The sequence below is a fragment of the Aspergillus uvarum genome (genome assembly GCF_003184745.1).
Source record: "Aspergillus uvarum CBS 121591 unplaced genomic scaffold BO82scaffold_28, whole genome shotgun sequence".
In the NCBI taxonomy this organism is placed as follows: Eukaryota; Fungi; Ascomycota; class Eurotiomycetes; order Eurotiales; family Aspergillaceae; genus Aspergillus; species Aspergillus uvarum.
This window is the reverse complement of record NW_020291325.1, coordinates 376,713-393,040: the sequence shown is the minus strand read 5'-3', so window position 1 is coordinate 393,040 and position 16,328 is coordinate 376,713. Positions and strand designations below refer to the sequence as shown.

General features: G+C 50.8%; 3 protein-coding genes across 3 annotated transcripts; 2 read left to right on the top strand and 1 right to left on the bottom strand.

The window, feature by feature from the left end:
• Nucleotides 1-56: 56 nt before the first annotated feature.
• Nucleotides 57-4,858, top strand: BO82DRAFT_336002 (putative nicotinamide nucleotide transhydrogenase). Its single transcript, XM_025633325.1, has 19 exons — nt 57-486; nt 562-1,117; nt 1,171-1,260; nt 1,314-1,317; nt 1,371-1,433; nt 1,493-1,753; nt 1,805-1,922; nt 1,972-2,427; nt 2,479-2,631; nt 2,678-2,818; nt 2,864-3,025; nt 3,075-3,245; nt 3,298-3,552; nt 3,603-3,736; nt 3,786-3,932; nt 3,985-4,153; nt 4,203-4,391; nt 4,443-4,517; nt 4,571-4,858. The coding sequence occupies exons 1-19, from the start codon at nt 390-392 to the stop codon at nt 4,600-4,602; spliced, it is 3,273 nt and encodes a 1,090-aa protein (XP_025491801.1). The 5' UTR covers nt 57-389; the 3' UTR covers nt 4,603-4,858.
• A 288-nt stretch (nt 4,859-5,146) lies between these two features.
• BO82DRAFT_392328 (uncharacterized protein) lies at nt 5,147-6,292 on the bottom strand (the record flags this gene model as incomplete). The annotated part of the gene is made up of 1 exon (XM_025638610.1): nt 5,147-6,292. Exon 1 carries the CDS (start codon nt 6,119-6,121, stop codon nt 5,147-5,149), a length of 975 nt encoding a protein of 324 aa, XP_025491800.1. The 5' UTR covers nt 6,122-6,292.
• A 6,711-nt stretch (nt 6,293-13,003) lies between these two features.
• BO82DRAFT_354601 (uncharacterized protein) lies at nt 13,004-15,260 on the top strand. The gene has a single exon (XM_025635243.1). It carries the CDS (start codon nt 13,374-13,376, stop codon nt 14,853-14,855), a length of 1,482 nt encoding a protein of 493 aa, XP_025491799.1. The 5' UTR covers nt 13,004-13,373; the 3' UTR covers nt 14,856-15,260.
• Nucleotides 15,261-16,328: the final 1,068 nt, after the last annotated feature.

Below are 16,328 nucleotides of genomic sequence, written 5' to 3'. Positions count from 1 at the left end.
TCATACTCGTGGAAGAATGGTTGCTGGCTTTCCCGCCCATCCCTTGCGCGCGACGAGCCTGGCCTCCCCCGCAATGCCCATCATCTCCTCTTCTATTTTAACCGCCCAGAACCACTCATTCCTCTTTCAAAGCCATAAGCTTTACCACTGAGTCTGCTCTCTGTTTGCACACTTGGTCGGATCATTCTTAAGTTCTTTGTCCTGGTAAAGTGAATCTTACGGCCATCCCTTTATCCTTATTCACCGCGGTGACTCCCGTCATCCTCCAACGTTACACCATCTATGTTGCCTGGACGCCATTTCCCGCGAGGCACTCGTCATTGAGCCGACTCCGGATATGAAACTGTCCAGAATCCCGCCATTTGCTACTTAATCTACCGAGTACGACAATGAGTGTGCCCTCGTACCTGCGCTTGGCCTTTCGGCCTTGCCAGGCTGCTTCGAGCACCTATGCTGGGAGATCGCTGCTTTGCCTTCAGCAGCCAGGCATGTGGCTTCCATTTCCAACGTGTGTCATGCAAGCTTTGTGGCAGGGTTGCTAATGTTACTTGACATCGATAGTGGTGTCATCAATCCGAATCCCTTCGCATGCGCTCGGATACAATTTCGCCGCCTCGCTGTTCATCGGAACCTTACAAAAGAACCCCCGAAGATACGCGAGTAGTGCTCCCGAGTCCCCCACTATTCCAGTCAGTCCGTATGCCTCGTTGACTGTGGGTGTTCCTCGGGAAATTTTTCCAAACGAACGACGCGTTGCTATTACCCCACAGAATGTGGCTCTTTTGCTCAAGAAGGGCTTTTCGCGTGTTCTGGTTGAGCGCGGGGCCGGCGAGAATGCTGAATTCCTGGATAAAGCCTATGAAGAAGCTGGGGCGGTCTTAGTGGACCGGAACACGATTTGGTCTCAGAGTCAGATCGTGCTGAAGGTCCGTAGTCCTCAACTCCAGGGTCCCAACAATGAAGTTTGGGACCTGCGCCAAAGAAGTACGATTGTCTCGTTTCTGTACCCAGCACAGAACAAGCCATTGGTGGAAGAACTTGCCACACGTGGTGTGACCTCTTTCGCTATGGATATGATACCCCGGATTTCTCGCGCGCAGGTTTTCGATGCGCTGAGGTGCGTAAGGTTATGTTGGAAGCTGTCCCACGTCACTAATAATGTCTGAACAGCTCTATGGCCAATATCGCCGGGTACAAAGCGGTTCTAGAAGCTTCAAACCACTTTGGTCGGTTTTTGACCGGGCAGGCTACTGCTGCTGGGTAGGCGATATGTCCTATCATTATTGTCTATGTACTAACGTTGTTGATGGTAGAAAGGTGATAATGCTCATGTAGTGGATTGACTGCGTGACGTGCTAAGTGTTCCCTAGATACCCCCTGGCAAAGTGTTGGTTATTGGTGCTGGCGTGGCTGGCTTGAGTGCAATTGCATCGGTAAGCACTTCGTTATCACGGATTCTATTAGCTTCTTTTACCGACAGCTGAGGACGTAGGCTCGGAGACTGGGCGCTATCGTTCGTGGTTTCGACACTCGACCGGCCGTCCGTGAACAGGTTCAGTCTCTTGGGGCCGAGTTCATTGAAGTCGACATACAGGAGGACGGCTCTGGTCAAGGAGGCTACGCTAAAGAGATGTCCAAAGAGTTCATAGAAGCAGAGATGAAGCTTTTCATGGAACAGTGCCGAGAGGTAGACATCATAGTCACCACAGCCCTCATTCCTGGAAAGCCTGCACCCAAGCTGATTACCAAGGAGGTAAGAATAAATCTTATAAATTCATCGAGCAGCTCGCTTACCCTGATGTAGATGGTCGCGGCAATGAAACCTGGCTCGGTGATCGTGGATCTTGCCGCAGAGGCTGGTGGCAATTGTGAAGCGACGGTTCCCGGACAATTGACCAAATACAAGGATGTTACTATCATTGGTTTGTATATTCATGATTCTATGGAGTAAATCTGAACTAACTAGATCAGGATACACTGATCTGCCATCACGCTTGCCAACACAGTCATCGACCCTGTACTCCAACAATATTACCAAGTTCCTTCTCTCAATGGCCCCTCAAGAAAAGTCCTTCGGTATAGACCTATCAGATGAGGTTGTTCGCGGTTCAATCGTCACCATGGACGGAAAAATCTTGCCGCCAGCGCCACGCCCAGCACCGCCCCCTGCTCCAAAGCTTGAGGCAGCTGTGCCTACAAAGGAGCAAGCAGAATTGGCAGTAACACCTTGGCAGAAGGTGACCCGTCAGGTTGCTGCTACAACCGCTGGTATGGGAACAGCTCTTGCACTAGGGAAGGCCACCGGACCTGTCTTTATGGGGAACCTGATGACTTTTGGCCTTGCTGGACTCGTTGGCTATCGTGCTGTGTGGGGTGTCGCACCAGCTCTCCATTCACCGTTGATGAGTGTGACCAATGCGATTTCTGGTAAGTCAACCATAGCCTTTTCAGTCAGGTTATAGTATTAATGGTCCCAAGGTATGGTTGGAATCGGAGGATTCTTCGTAATGGGCGGAGGGTATATGCCCAGCACGATTCCAGAAGCACTAGGAGCTGCTTCAGTCTTAATGGCCTTCATGAACATCTCTGGAGGCTTTGTAATCACGAAGCGCATGCTGGACATGTTTAAACGTCAGTGATTCACCTTTACTGCGATATATCTTCTGACCCTATCTAGGGCCTACTGATCCACCGGAATACCCTTGGCTTTATGCTATTCCGGGTGTCTTGTTTGGTGGCGGCTTTGTTGCTGCTGCCAGTACCGGGATGGCTGGACTGGTTCAAGCTGGGTACCTCGTCAGCAGTCTTCTATGCATTGGTATGTATCATCATGCATCTATTGTGCCAGTGCTGATTTCATTAGCCTCCATCTCTGGACTTGCTTCTCAGCAAACTGCCAGACGCGGAAACATTCTTGGTATCCTAGGGGTTGGCGCCGGAATCCTTGCTTCTCTTGCGGCTGTTGGCTTTTCTTCCGAGGTCCTGACGCAATTCGGCATCGTGGCAGGCGTGGGCTCGCTCATTGGTATGTTCTTCATTATGTTCTGGATGGTAGTGGTATTGATAGTCTCCAGGTGCACTGATTGGCCGTCGCATTACTCCAACTGGGCTTCCTCAAACCGTCGCTGCCTTGCATTCAGTTGTTGGATTGGCGGCCGTGCTCACAAGCATTGGTAGTGTGATGGCCGATGTTTCACACATCTCGACCTTACACATGGTGACGGCATACCTCGGTGTTCTCATCGGTGAGAGAGCGAATACCTGTCGCTTGGATAGAGTCCTTGCTAACTCGAGCAGGTGGTGTCACCTTTACGGGCTCGATTGTCGCTTTCCTGAAACTTGCCGGCCGCATGTCCTCACGACCCACGATACTTCCAGGCCGACATTTGATCAATGCAAGTCTGCTTGGGACTAACGTGGCCACCATGGGGGCCTTCGTGACGATGGCACCCGCATCACCAGTTATCGCTGCGACATGCTTAGGAGCGAATACCTTACTCAGTTTTCTGAAGGGCTACACCACGACTGCTGCTATCGGTGGAGCTGACATGCGTAAGCCAGACATCGGCAGACATTATGGCTGCTTAGCTAACAGATTTTAGCTGTGGTCATCACCGTGCTCAACGCATACTCTGGCTTCGCCTTGGTAGCCGAGGGGTTTATGCTTAACAGTCCGCTTCTCACCAGTGTAGGCTCCTTAATTGGAGTCAGCGGCTCCATTCTGTCATACATCATGGTCAGTGGCTAAGCTTCACCAACCATCAAGCTTTTCTGATGTGATCTAGTGCGTTGCGATGAACCGATCTTTAACGAACGTATTGTTCGGCGGAATCGCTGCTCCTCAGCAAGCGAAGAAAATCGAAGGCCAAGTAACCCAGATTACCGTGGACGATACTGCCGAGGCTCTTTCAAATGCGGAAAGCGTTATCATCGTGTGTCATCTCGTTTCTTCCTGATTATGAGCTTGGCTGACCGCTGTAACAGGTTGTCGGATACGGCATGGCGGTGGCAAAGGCGCAGTATGCCCTCGCGGAGATTGTTAACATGCTACGCTCCAAAGGCGTCAAAGTGCGCTTCGCCATTCATCCCGTCGCAGGGAGAATGCCGGGGCAGTGCAACGTGCTCCTTGCAGAGGCCTCTGTACCTTATGATAGTAAGATCCTGTCTTGGTTCACCTAGTTCCAGTGACTGATTCGGCACAGTTGTGCTCGAGATGGATGAGATCAATGACGACTTCCCCGATACGGACTTGACTCTGGTCATCGGCGCAAATGACACCGTCAACCCGATTGCTCTGGAATCTGACTCGCCCATCTCGGGTATGCCCGTGTTGCATGCATGGAAGAGCAAGGAGGTCATTGTGATGAAGCGCGGCATGTCTAGCGGATACGGTAGGATTCTCTGTTTCTCGAATAAATGAGAACATACTAATTGTTGGATAGCTGACGTACCAAACCCGATGTTCTTTATGCCTGGAACCAAGATGTTGTTTGGAGATGCGAAGACTTCTTGTGATGGTAAGTATATTCTTCGATGGTATCTGCTGTCGACTTGTCCTAACGCTTCATAGCTATCAAGAGCGCCATAGAAGCGCGCAAGTAGACCCTTTGAACGAGTATATGAATGGACATCGCAACGCGTCAAGATGAAATGGATGACTCATGATTTTGCAATCATTTTAAACAGCATAGGATGTATCCTTACTGCACCAGACATGGGAAGGCTCAATAATGTGCTCGTCGTTGTTTCCATTCGTAGCTATTATTATCGCAAGCAGACTGATTCACATTACAAAGCTGCGGTAGTTCATTCAAGCGACATGATCAACACTTGAGATATTTAGGGGATAAATATTTGCGGACTCTCAACTAGGAATGGGGCGAGTCATTCTCAACTCAAGGTCGCTGGTATGTGGAGATTCACTGTCGGTATGGTGCTTCCACACTTAACTCGGTGTCCCTCCGCAAAACACATTATAACTCAAAGGCAAGTTGCGCCCACACTCATTTGAAGTGATGAATTGCTTCTGAACAGAGTGAGCATTAAAACAATATGATATAATCTGTCAACATTGAATCAGAACTACAAGATGCCAGTGGATAGCAGAGCATCGCTCACACCACCACCGGATCAAACTACGAAGTGTCTACACCTCTCGAACCCGGCGCGGGTCCGACATCTCAGAATCCTTTGGCTGTAGCCTATTCCGCGCCAACAAGGGCACGCGGTTCATTGCGCTCAGCACAAACCCGAGGAGGACCATATGGAAGCACTCACCGTTCTCCAGATCGCGGTCCCGCTCGTCAAAGTACGTCACCGTGAGCGGATCGGGGATGCCGCTGTCGGGATTTTTCTCCTGCCGCATGTGTCCATCGAGGTCCAGGAGCACCAGATGCTGGAAGTCGAAGAGCGCGACGTGGCTGATGCCATGCACGGCGCCGTACTTCCTGGCTTGCTGGGTGTGGGGGATGGCGTTTGCCTGGAGGCCGTGGGTTAGGACGGGTTTGTTGTTGGTCTGGTCGTTGGCGTTGTCGTTGCCATTGCCGTTGTCGTCGTTCCCCCCCTCAGCCTGCCTCGCCTTGAACCACCGCCACTGACGCTCCCCGCCCACGACGCCAAAGTAATCCAGCCCGCGCACCTGGTTCGGCGGCTTGATGACCAGCACGGCGACGTCGACGCTGAACCCCCACGCCAGCCGGAGGGTCCAGACGTACAGCTTCTCGCCCCAGGGGCCGTGCGTGAAGCCGCCGACAACCTCGCCGCCCAGCGGCCAGCTGCCCACGAGGAGACGCTCCAACCCGGGGATCAGGTTGACCTCCGTCATCCAGCCGACGTCCTCGGCCGTCGCGACTTGGGGTAGCTCCAATGTCGGGAGCTTGGTGTCGCGGAGGCTGCGGTCGCGGGTGGTCAGCCCGGTGTAGCGCTCGCGCCCTTGGTCCAGGTACACCTGCGCGGGAACCCATTTGATCATCTCGTAGGTGTGGCCGTCTTCTGGGGTGGACAGCGGGGGCGCCTCCGTCATGAGGCGGTAGCGGGTTGGGGTCCAGCAGCGCGGAAGGCCGGTGTGGAAGGCCTGTTCCACGGTTTTGGTCGGGGTCGATTGGGTGGGGTTGGTGGCCATTGTGGTTGTTGTGGTTATTGTGGGTGTCTAGCGTCTGCGGGTTTTTAGCTGTGAGGGGTATCGATTGATGTGCTTGGTGGTTTGGAGGGATCTTGTTTAGGGAGATGTGGTGTTCGATGGAGGTGTTGCTGTTTATATACAAGTAGTCTTTATGCTACAGCCTGGGTGGAGGGTTTCAGTTTTACTACGCATCTCGGGATTATCCTGCTGGCAAGTTACAGAAGAATTCCCAAAGTTACCTGCTACAGAGAGTAGTTATCGGAAACTTACTGTTCATCACATTGTTTCATTATGGATATCTCACTGGATACCGAGTATCTCTGCTCATGTTGGCGGTCCGGGTGAAACGGCCCCTATAGGATCGACAAAGGAACAACCATTACAAAGCACTTGATCATATCAAGTCGATGAGGGTAGTAGATTTGCTCGCGGCTGACTAGTCATGTCTGACGATGCATTTCTCTTGAAGGCTGATGGAGTCTATCACTTTTTGTTCGACTTATGACAGAGGACTATTTGGTATGGCTTCGACAAATGCCTGGTCATACTCCGTCTACAGCTGTCGCAACATCGAACCCGTATAGGATCGAGCAACGAAAAACCCCAGCATCTATACATTTTTCCTAGAGCCCCCACACATCAACATATACTCACTATAGGACCTACAGAAAACCAAATTTCGCACAAGTTGAGCGTTGTGTTCATACTGGTATCGGTCCGTAAAACAGAAACACTTACCCAGGATGCAAGACCCCTCGAAATTCAAATATTCCATGCATGCATGCAACTGTACGTCAGTTTATATCGTTGATCGTCATATAGGTTAGGTGGACTACCCAGGACGAATTGGAAAAGATTATACTCGGCCAATTACCGAACAAAGATTTAGAGATCCGGTTGCCACTTGTCTCATCAACAGTAAAAGAAGCGAAATAAACCAAGCTCCACTTGGCTCAAATCACCGTTAGCGGTCATCCAACTACCGGATGGCACTTTGCTGATCTTCATTAGTCTCTTTTTTTTTTTTTTTTTTTTTTTTGCTAGTGTGTTCGCGTAGCGACGAAATGCGAGCATAAGCCCACACATCCCGCCAAGAGAGGCCATCCTCCCTGCGATCCGCTCCACAGCATCATACGATTTCAAGGGAAAAAAAAAGTAAGATAACTACAGGGCAGTCGGTAAAGAATGCAGTTCAGACAAGCATATTTTCCGCGTCTCAAGCTTGGCTGGTGTCTGGTCTCCTGCTTTTCCCTGGGTACCACGACATCGAAAATTCGCCTGTATGTAGGGTAGAGAAGTGTGCAGGATGTATGCATGTAGGGCTTTGCGGCATGAAGGCACAACTACCATACTGAAACAACTTCTCTCCCTTCCCTTATCCATCCCTTCCCTTACTCACCCACCAAAGCCCATGGCCACTACAACTTCAAATACACTCACACAAATGACGCAACGATTCACTGCATTCTCTCCCCTCCTTTTCATCGTAGACCCGAAACCCGAAACCCAGGTGTGCAAAAATGCAGCTAATCAACTCGCCTAGATTACAATCCGGTCCCTTCTCAGCTTGACAGCACCTACCTGACGAAAGGGAGAAGGTTATGCCATGAATAATATCGTCATTCTTCAGCAGCGAGAAAAAAAAAAAAAAAAAAAAACAAAGTACTAGGCTAAATCCAACCACGACCGCCGCTATCGTGCAGGGATATCACTCCTAGTGTGTAGACTAGGCTAGACTTAGAATACTGTTTGCCAGGGCGAGAACCAAACAACCATAGGCTTTAGTTGCTTAGATTCTCCGTATACACTACTATACCGTGACACTAAGACCAACAAATCCACCTGTCATTCCGACTCCGACTTTTGGCGAACCAACATGACCAGCCCCGTCCCCACATCTTTCAACGGTCTTGCGTGGAGACGAGGCAAGTGCAATGCATAAGTACTGTACTGTGCACTACGGAGTACGGAGACGGTGCCTCACTTGAACGGTCGAAGTAATATGCTGCGTTACTCCGGACGCTGCGCAGGATAGGGGGTTCTACTGTACATAAAAGAAGGGAGGCAAGCCTCGGTCATCATTTCGGAGGTTCTATTTCCGTAGTGAGTGGGGGGCTTGTTGGAGTCAAGGTTGTCTGTCATATTGTCTGATATTGATTTTGTACGTTATGGAAACAAAAAAATCTCGAAGGTGTGAAGATCAGGATCAGGGGGAGGGGGAGGGGAAGTTTATCCTGGATAGACTTGACAGGTGTCTCCATTCTCTTCTACAGTATCACAAAAGGAAGTGAAGGCCAAAGCCAAGGCACGTAGGTCAAGGAAAAACTTAGACTAGGAGTGTTTGGTTTAGTTTAGGGGATTCGGAGATGTCAAGGGACACATTTGGCAAACGGGCTGTCATAGCCGGGCGGGTAGACTCCACTTCTGTGACTTGACTACACTATAACAAGTTAAGCAGTCCAGGGAAGAAGGAAGGCCGTTGGCGGCCGCAACGCTCGCTCGGGAGGTCTCCGCAGTTTATATTGCACGGTTGAAGAGGAGAAAAAGTCTGAAGTGGGTCAAGCAATAAGACACAAACTTATAGCCACGGAGGACGGAGAGGGAAGCGGAGGAAAGCAAAAAATAGAAGTGAGGGTGTGAGATATGAAGATTCTTTCTTGGTCACTGCCTGCTTATTTGCCGGTTATATGTACGGTCTCTATAGAACCGGGATGTTTGACCCCCTTCAGGTCTACGTACTTCTCTTGCCGGTCAGGGGCGCATGTCATCCATTCTTACTCTTAAGGTATATCTCGACGACAACAGATGCGCGCGCCCGATTTTAGCGGTGTGTTGATGGTTAAGAGAGGGGGGGCACTCCATGGGCCATAATGTTTTCCCTGGCAGAGGGGTAGTGGAGCACATCAAAAGCTACAGTGTCGGTCCGTGTGTTCTGACATGCCTTTTTCTGAGGTACAGTGTATCGTCTGTCCCTCTCACCGATAACACCTCTCTCATCATAATCTTGGGTGTTGTGCTGCTTCACATCCTCAAGTTGCAACCGGTGGCGTTCGATAATGTGCAGAGATTTGTCAGAATATGTTCGCGTTTCAGAAAACTGACGTTGGTTGCTCCCATATATAGAACACATGAAACGCCCCCTCCCCCATTTTCGATAGCGTGGTGATCACAGAGCGAACCTGCTTCCCCCGGGCGCCCAGCGATAAAGTTGCTCGTTATCTTCTCCCCAAATCAAGCAACGCAGTGGCTCATCCCCCGACCATAATTCTCCGGTTCTTCCCCCCTCTTGTCGCATTAGCCTTGGCTTCTTCCAGAAAGTGTCAGGGGAATGGGTCCCTCAACCGCTAGGGGACGCCGGCAAAGGGTGGATTGGAAAGAAAGAATCCTGTTCCAATGGATTCAGGTCTATCCAGACTGCGCCCGGCGCGAGAGCAAGAACCAGGCCATGGACGGAGAATAGGAACGATAATTGTTCATTATTGACCTCGACACGATTAACATTGACAAAAGTGATTGTTGCAGCGGTTGCTGAAATAATAAATGCTTCCTTTGTGGTTGTCACATAACGCCCGGGAGGATCATTGGGATTGCCCCGGGGGGGGCAGTCTGGGGGTGAGGTCGAGAGAGAAAGACAAAAAAGCTACGAAGCTTGGTCTGGGGAGAGAATGTGCTCCCTGAGCAGAGGCGGAAAATTACCCGTCTGCTGTCGACGTCACGTCGCAGTTTCTGGCCACAGAGGGGGAGGGGGGGAATCTTGTGGCTGGGGTTCTAAGCAGATGATAGGTACGATGATGTACTGCACATCAGGAGTATCAGGTAGCACAGTGTTCTATAGGTAGGTAGGACACAGCACGGAATAATTCCAGTTCTGCCCAGCTAAATATAACCAAGATAACAAGATCGCATGAGAAGGGAGGTAAGGTGTACTCCGTACATGACTGTCAGTTGTTGATCACTTCGCGCGCAGAAGCGCTGGGGTTGCATTAAGTTTGCGTATCAGTAGGATGAAGGGTGGTGGTGCTGGTGGTGCTGGTGGTGAGGCCAGCAAGGAGAAAGGACGATGGACCAGACAGAAACCGAGCTAAAAATACAGTTGGTTTAGTTAGTCTGCCGAAAGCACGGTCGTCCATCCTCTCTATACTACGATAAGCAAGTCCTCCGTGCTACGACCAGCCATCTGCATCTGCATCAGTCAGGATTGGAATCCCTCGTCCAGTACTTGGTAACTTCTTTTCTGGCAAACGAACAAACACCAACTGCACAGACTCGGTTGCTTTTTCTTTTCCTTTGGGGCGGACCAAGCAAAGCAAGAGGCGGACTAACTTACCCCTGGCCCCTCCATGCTGTTCGGCTGTTTCAAGCTGCAACCACCGTTTGGATGTGTTCCTGCAGGTCGGATTACGGTTCGGCCGTTGACGGGTTTGGGGAAATTGGAGTTCCTGAATGTTGGTTCATTCGTCTTGGCTATGCGGCATTCTGTTTGGTTTGAATTCTTTTTCGATGGAGGTTTTCAGTAGGTTGGAGCGGCGTAGTATCAGAACATGGATTATCATATCTATTTTGGGCGATCCTTATTCTCTGGGCGGGCGGATAACACCGAAGATTATCCTACCACCAGTTTGACGGGGGATCGCCGAATGATTCGAGAGAGGATTTTCTTGTCTTTTCCGGTTTCTCTCTGTCTTTGGTGATCCTCGAGGCCTATGCGAACTTGGATCTTCGGAGATCACGGGTGGACAATTTGTCGTTTGTGTATTGTTAATGCCTCTACTTTTCAGGGCAGCTCGAAAACTAGACATTCAATTGCGGCCATTCCCTGTACCTGATTGTCTGTACGACTTCATCTGCCCTGGCAGATTGAAGAAAATGGTGGGCGATGCATGGCTTTGCTGCAAGGACAGGGCACCGTCGCTGCAGGGAGCTTTGCGTCTATCCACCGTCTCCAGTTGATATTGCTGGGGAAAAGAGGGTCAGGGGAGAAGAAAAACTCCCATTCGCCGGTCGGGTCAATCGGCCTTGGCGCCGCATGGTCTCAAAAAGTGGGTAGTGTTTAGTGTCTCTGGAATAGGGGGCGGACTTGGTACTCAGGCTGAGTACAAGAAAATCTTTTCTTGCTTGGTATCGTATATTCCAGTGAGGGAAAAGCTTTACTTTTTCTCTTTTTTTTTTAAAAAAAAAAAAGGATTTCCAAACGGAAGGCGGGCAATCTGACCTCAGTCGGTGAGGAAGTCGAAGCGGGACGAGGTTCACCTGCTTTGGGGTCTGGTGTGTTTGAATTAAACATGCTCCACTGTCCTGGAGCGGCGGCGTTGACTACGCAGGTTTTCTCAACGGCACGAACGGGACAGTTGCTAGGAAATGATCTGGAGAGTATGTATCAAATTCCTGGTGGCAGTGATGGGAGTACATAGTATTAACAATGCACCTTTGAATGCGGTTTCTCCATCGAGTGGTGTCAGTGCACTGTGTCATTTGATAGACCATTGTTCAGAGTCAAAATTGACTGATGCTCTGATCGAATGCGGTGGCATCGAGGCTAAAACCAGGTACAGAAGCCAACCAGGCATCCCCACCAAAGGTCTTAAGTTAGGGTGGACCCGGGCCAAAGCTCGATCGGGCCAGGGACAAGGAGAGAGTTTGTCGCTATTATTCAACCCGCAGTGAAGCGTACGTATGTCCGACGCATGAGGAGGTGCTGGGAAAGTAAAGTAAGCGATTAGGGTTGCAAGAGATCCTGCCGGTAGTTTGAGAAAATGCGGAGGATAGCCCAGGATAAGAGAGGAACGAACAAACAGGAACAGGTTCAGGAACTAGAGATGGTCGCGAATCAAATAGAAAGGCCAACAAATGAGGTTAGGCAATTGAGCAAGCTAGTCATCCATCGGAAGGAATACAACCGTACTCTGAGTAGATGATTGAAGGATGCATTCACTGAGCTGAGCTCTAGCTTGACTTCAAGGTTACCTATCCACATGGCCATACGGGGCTTGGCATGAGTCGATCCTCATCATCATTGGTGATTTGGTGGTGGTGAATTGAGAATTGAGGAAACCAGCAATCTAGATGTGGCCGCCATCGATGCGCGCCACGGACTTTCCTTTCCCTCTTTGAGCTTCTCTTCCCCCTCAATTTCCAGGTGTTCAGGCATCCAGGCATTCAGGCACTCTTCACCCCCACCACCACCACACACATCCATCTCCGACAGCTCACGTTGATACGTCCAATCTTTTAGCGCTTCTTCCGCTTCTCCCTTCCCTCCTCTCTCCTTCCCCTTCCTCATGGCTGCTGTGAACCCAAATTCCCAAATCATGCTTTTGCTCACTGAATAGTCCCTCTCGTGGCGCCTGAATCCTCCACAATTTGGCTCAATCTCGTCGGTTATCATTGCTTTTCCGGGCCAGGAGTGTGGTGATGACGATGAACAATACCCCGTCTATGCAAGGGTCGGCTGAACTGTCCCTGAGCTTCCACACCTCCCTGGGGCTGCAGGAGGGTCAGGCAAGGATGAAAACGTAAGCACCACCTTCATTCTCTTCGTGCGTCCTGGATTCTCATCCTCTTGTCCCTCTAGGTGCAAAGTACCTCAGCAGTACTACCTGGCTAAGGTACAGTGACTGCCACTAAGGCCGAGGTACAGATCATTAGCGCCAATCAAGCAGGATCCTCGTACGCATACATAGGAGCAACAAAAAAAAGAAAGGAAAAAAAAAAGAAGAGAACTTCGGTCTCTAAACTCACTCCGTCTTAGTTCTTCCCCTGGTGGCGCACGTGTCATGCAGCATTGCTTTTCCTGCAATCCCCAATGCCCTCTTCTGACTTGCTCCCCTCCCCCCTCCTCCCTTAGTGGAGCTCCTGGTCCGTTCACTCCGGAAGTTGTGATCGGATGGCATTCGGTGGCTTCGTTCAAACAAACCTCAACGGAGGGTCACCAGCTCCACTCCGTTTCGAGCATACCAACCCGTGTGGCCCATCTAACCCTGTCCAGTCCCTGTCCGGTATAATTGACATCCATTCTCTTCTCCTGTCGGTTGTCGGCTTCGTTTGCCTTCTCTTATCTTCATACCATTTCCTCTCACGTTTTTCCTTTTCTTTTCTCTTGTTCCCACTCGTTGTTTGTTGTGTACTTGGGTTGGCCCACTAGTCCATCCACTTAATCTTTCCTTATTATTGAGTACCTGCCGGGTTTGGGGGCTCTATCACTTTTCTCTCCTTTTATTTCGTTCTCTTCTCGACATTCTCACTTCTCATCACCATGTATCAGACGGCAGCCCCTCTAGACCTGGATTACCTAAACCAGCAGCTTCTTCCTCGACAATACGAATCAGAGGAGGAGGAGACGTCTGAATCGGAACTAGGATCGCATGACCATGCATTTTCGCCCATCAAAACCGCCGGTCTATACGATTCAGACATGAGTGCGGATGAAGTTTCCAACGTCAACTCCCCTCAATCACCACCAGACCAGACCGCCTTCGCCCGCTTATTGTCAAGTCATGCTACCACAGGCAAGACCTCTCGGCCAGTCTCGCTAGATACTGTGAAACGCAGCAGCGGTACGACGTTTGTGCCCGAGACTTACATGTTTGACGATGATGACGACGTGATCATCGAGCTGCCATCGCCTGGCAGCACCTCTCCACTGCGGTCTCCAGTCTTCTTGCAACCTACTGTTTATCAACCTCCTCAATCGCTGCAACCTCAGCGTCGCTCACGATCTTCTTCTCCTTGTTCCGTTTACTCGGTCGACGACTCTGTCGACGACTCAGATGTCTGCGTGGCTGAGCAGGTCACCATTGTCGAGCCCATTGCTAAGCCTAATCTGATCTTGATAAGCCCGGTCACCGATGGTCCGGTGGTAGAGGAGCCCGAGCCCATGTCAGCCATTTCAGCGACGACTGAACCGGACCGCTTCCCAAGTGGTAAAGGGCTGTACTCCCTCAAGCAGGCAATCAAATCGCAACCGCTCCTGAGCGAGAAACGACTAGATTCCACCTTCCATCTGAAGCGTGGTAGCCTGCAATTACATGGCCGCTATGCGGGGCAGCATCCTCGGCGAGCGGACACCGACCCTTTCGTCGCTCCTCGAGCTTTGGCAGACGTGCCCGAAACTCCCCAGCCAACCAATATGCGCTCGCAGTCCATGGCGTTCAATCGACCAAAGACCTCTGCCGAGCATGTAGCAAACCGGGGACCCAAAGGCAGTCTTCTCCGTCGACCCCCGTCCATGCAGACCGTCCATGGGGGCTATTCGCCCTTTCCTCCCCGCCACACATCTAATCATGCCGCCGATGAGTCTCACAGCCGATCTGTGTCGCTCTCTCACTCCTTCGCTAGCTCCGATTACAACTTGCCGTCGTCCCGCACTTCCAGTCCTGTACCGTACTACTCATCACCCACATTCAACCGCCACCGCTCGGGGTCCACCTACAGCACATCCAGCATGCCCGGCAGCCGAGGGTTTCGGCCCCCAACAGCGGCGGCCTCGCTTATGCACAGTTCGACAGCGTCTAGCGTGTACTCAGCCAGCAGTCTGCGATCGGAAGTGGAGAGCGTCTACAGCTTGGACCCACGCGAAGCCGCAGCGTCGGATGCCAAGGCTGCGCGGCGGAAGAAGAGTTTTCGGTACAGCCGAAGCGCTAAGGCCGACAGTGCGGAACCAGCCGCCAAGAGTTCGAGTTCTGGTTTCATGGGATTCATGTTACGAGGCAGGAGAAAGTCCACCATCCAGAAATAATGTTTAATCTGCGGAGCAAACACGGGAAAGAATTGCTCGGACTAGTGTTTCATCTTTACTTCTTCTTTCTACGTTTTGGGGAAAAGGCTTTTTTTTGTTGTTGCATCACGTCTCTCCTTTGGCGTTCTTCATCGGTTTAGCGTCTGGTTCCATGGGGTTTGTTTTTGGTCTGTACTTCAACTGCCTGGGGCGGCATTTCTTTTCCTTTTCACTCTTGCTCTCTTGACTTGTCGCACTGGATGCTTGTGATATTGCGATCTTACCGTACTATCTCAAAACCTCCTCGCCTGTCTCGTTTTACTTATTTTGTTCTGATTACCGAAGTATTCATAGGCAGGCAGAATGTGATGGCCTTCCTGGAGCGGGCCACAATTGGATCTCAGAATCAACTGGGACATAGTTACACAATCTTCCCTGGTGCTGTCGTACAATGTAGACGTAGGCGTTAACATGTGGTAAAAGCTTTTCCGTCCCAGCGGGACGGGCATCGGGATTGATAGCAGCGATGACACCCGACCTTCTCTTGCGTATCCAAGGTTCAATGGAAAATTTGATCGATAGATGGATGGTGGACATGCATCTCGGCGATCCCGGCAGCTGCTCACCCGGCAATCGAGTGGAGGGGGGAAAGCTGAATCTGCCTCGGGCTCCCTCAGCTCTCTCCACATGTTCCCGCATTCAATCTCACATCTTCCCGCGGTACGAGCCGCCTTCTGACTGACTTGATTGGTGTTGGAAGATCGAGTCTCAGCTCACCATGGCTTAGATACTTCTACAGTGGAGAGGCAGGCTACCAGGAGCGTCAACCAACTCGAACAAGAGACCGAAAACTTGTAAAGTGCGGAAAAGAAATTCGACAGACTTCGATTCGGTTCAGCGGACAGGCAACAGCCAACTTATGCGGATCCGGATGTTTTTTCCTGGGCGTGTCACCTTCATTCTGTTACAGCATCTGCAGCAAGATTGGACGGTACCGATTCGTGTGATTGAGCCCCGCTTGTACAGTACAGCATTGTACAACCTCACTGCGTTTGATATCTGGAATCCTCGATCGAGGATTTTCAATATGCAGATGCAGGGGCAGGCTTGATTCCAATGATAGGATCGGTTGCTCTCGATCGGGCCTGGTTGGGTTTGAGATGTAGGTGGAGGTTGTTTGGATATCGTGTTTTCGGGACATCATCGTTTGCATGTACCTAGCAGGATGTAGAGTTGTCGGCGTACGGAGTAACCAGATGCACACTCGTGTGGAGTGGTCATCAAATCCGGGCTTCCGGTAAAGAACTAAGACCTTCGGAGATCCCGTTGTGCGAGATAGAGTAATTGTTTTAGATTATGATCGCCGCACAATGGATGTGCCGCTCATCTATCTTTTAATTTAGGTTTCACTGGCATTCGATTTATGTACAGTACGGAGCAGTACTGCACTATGCAGTATGCACTCCTGAAGAATTGCCCTGCCCATGCTGGAGA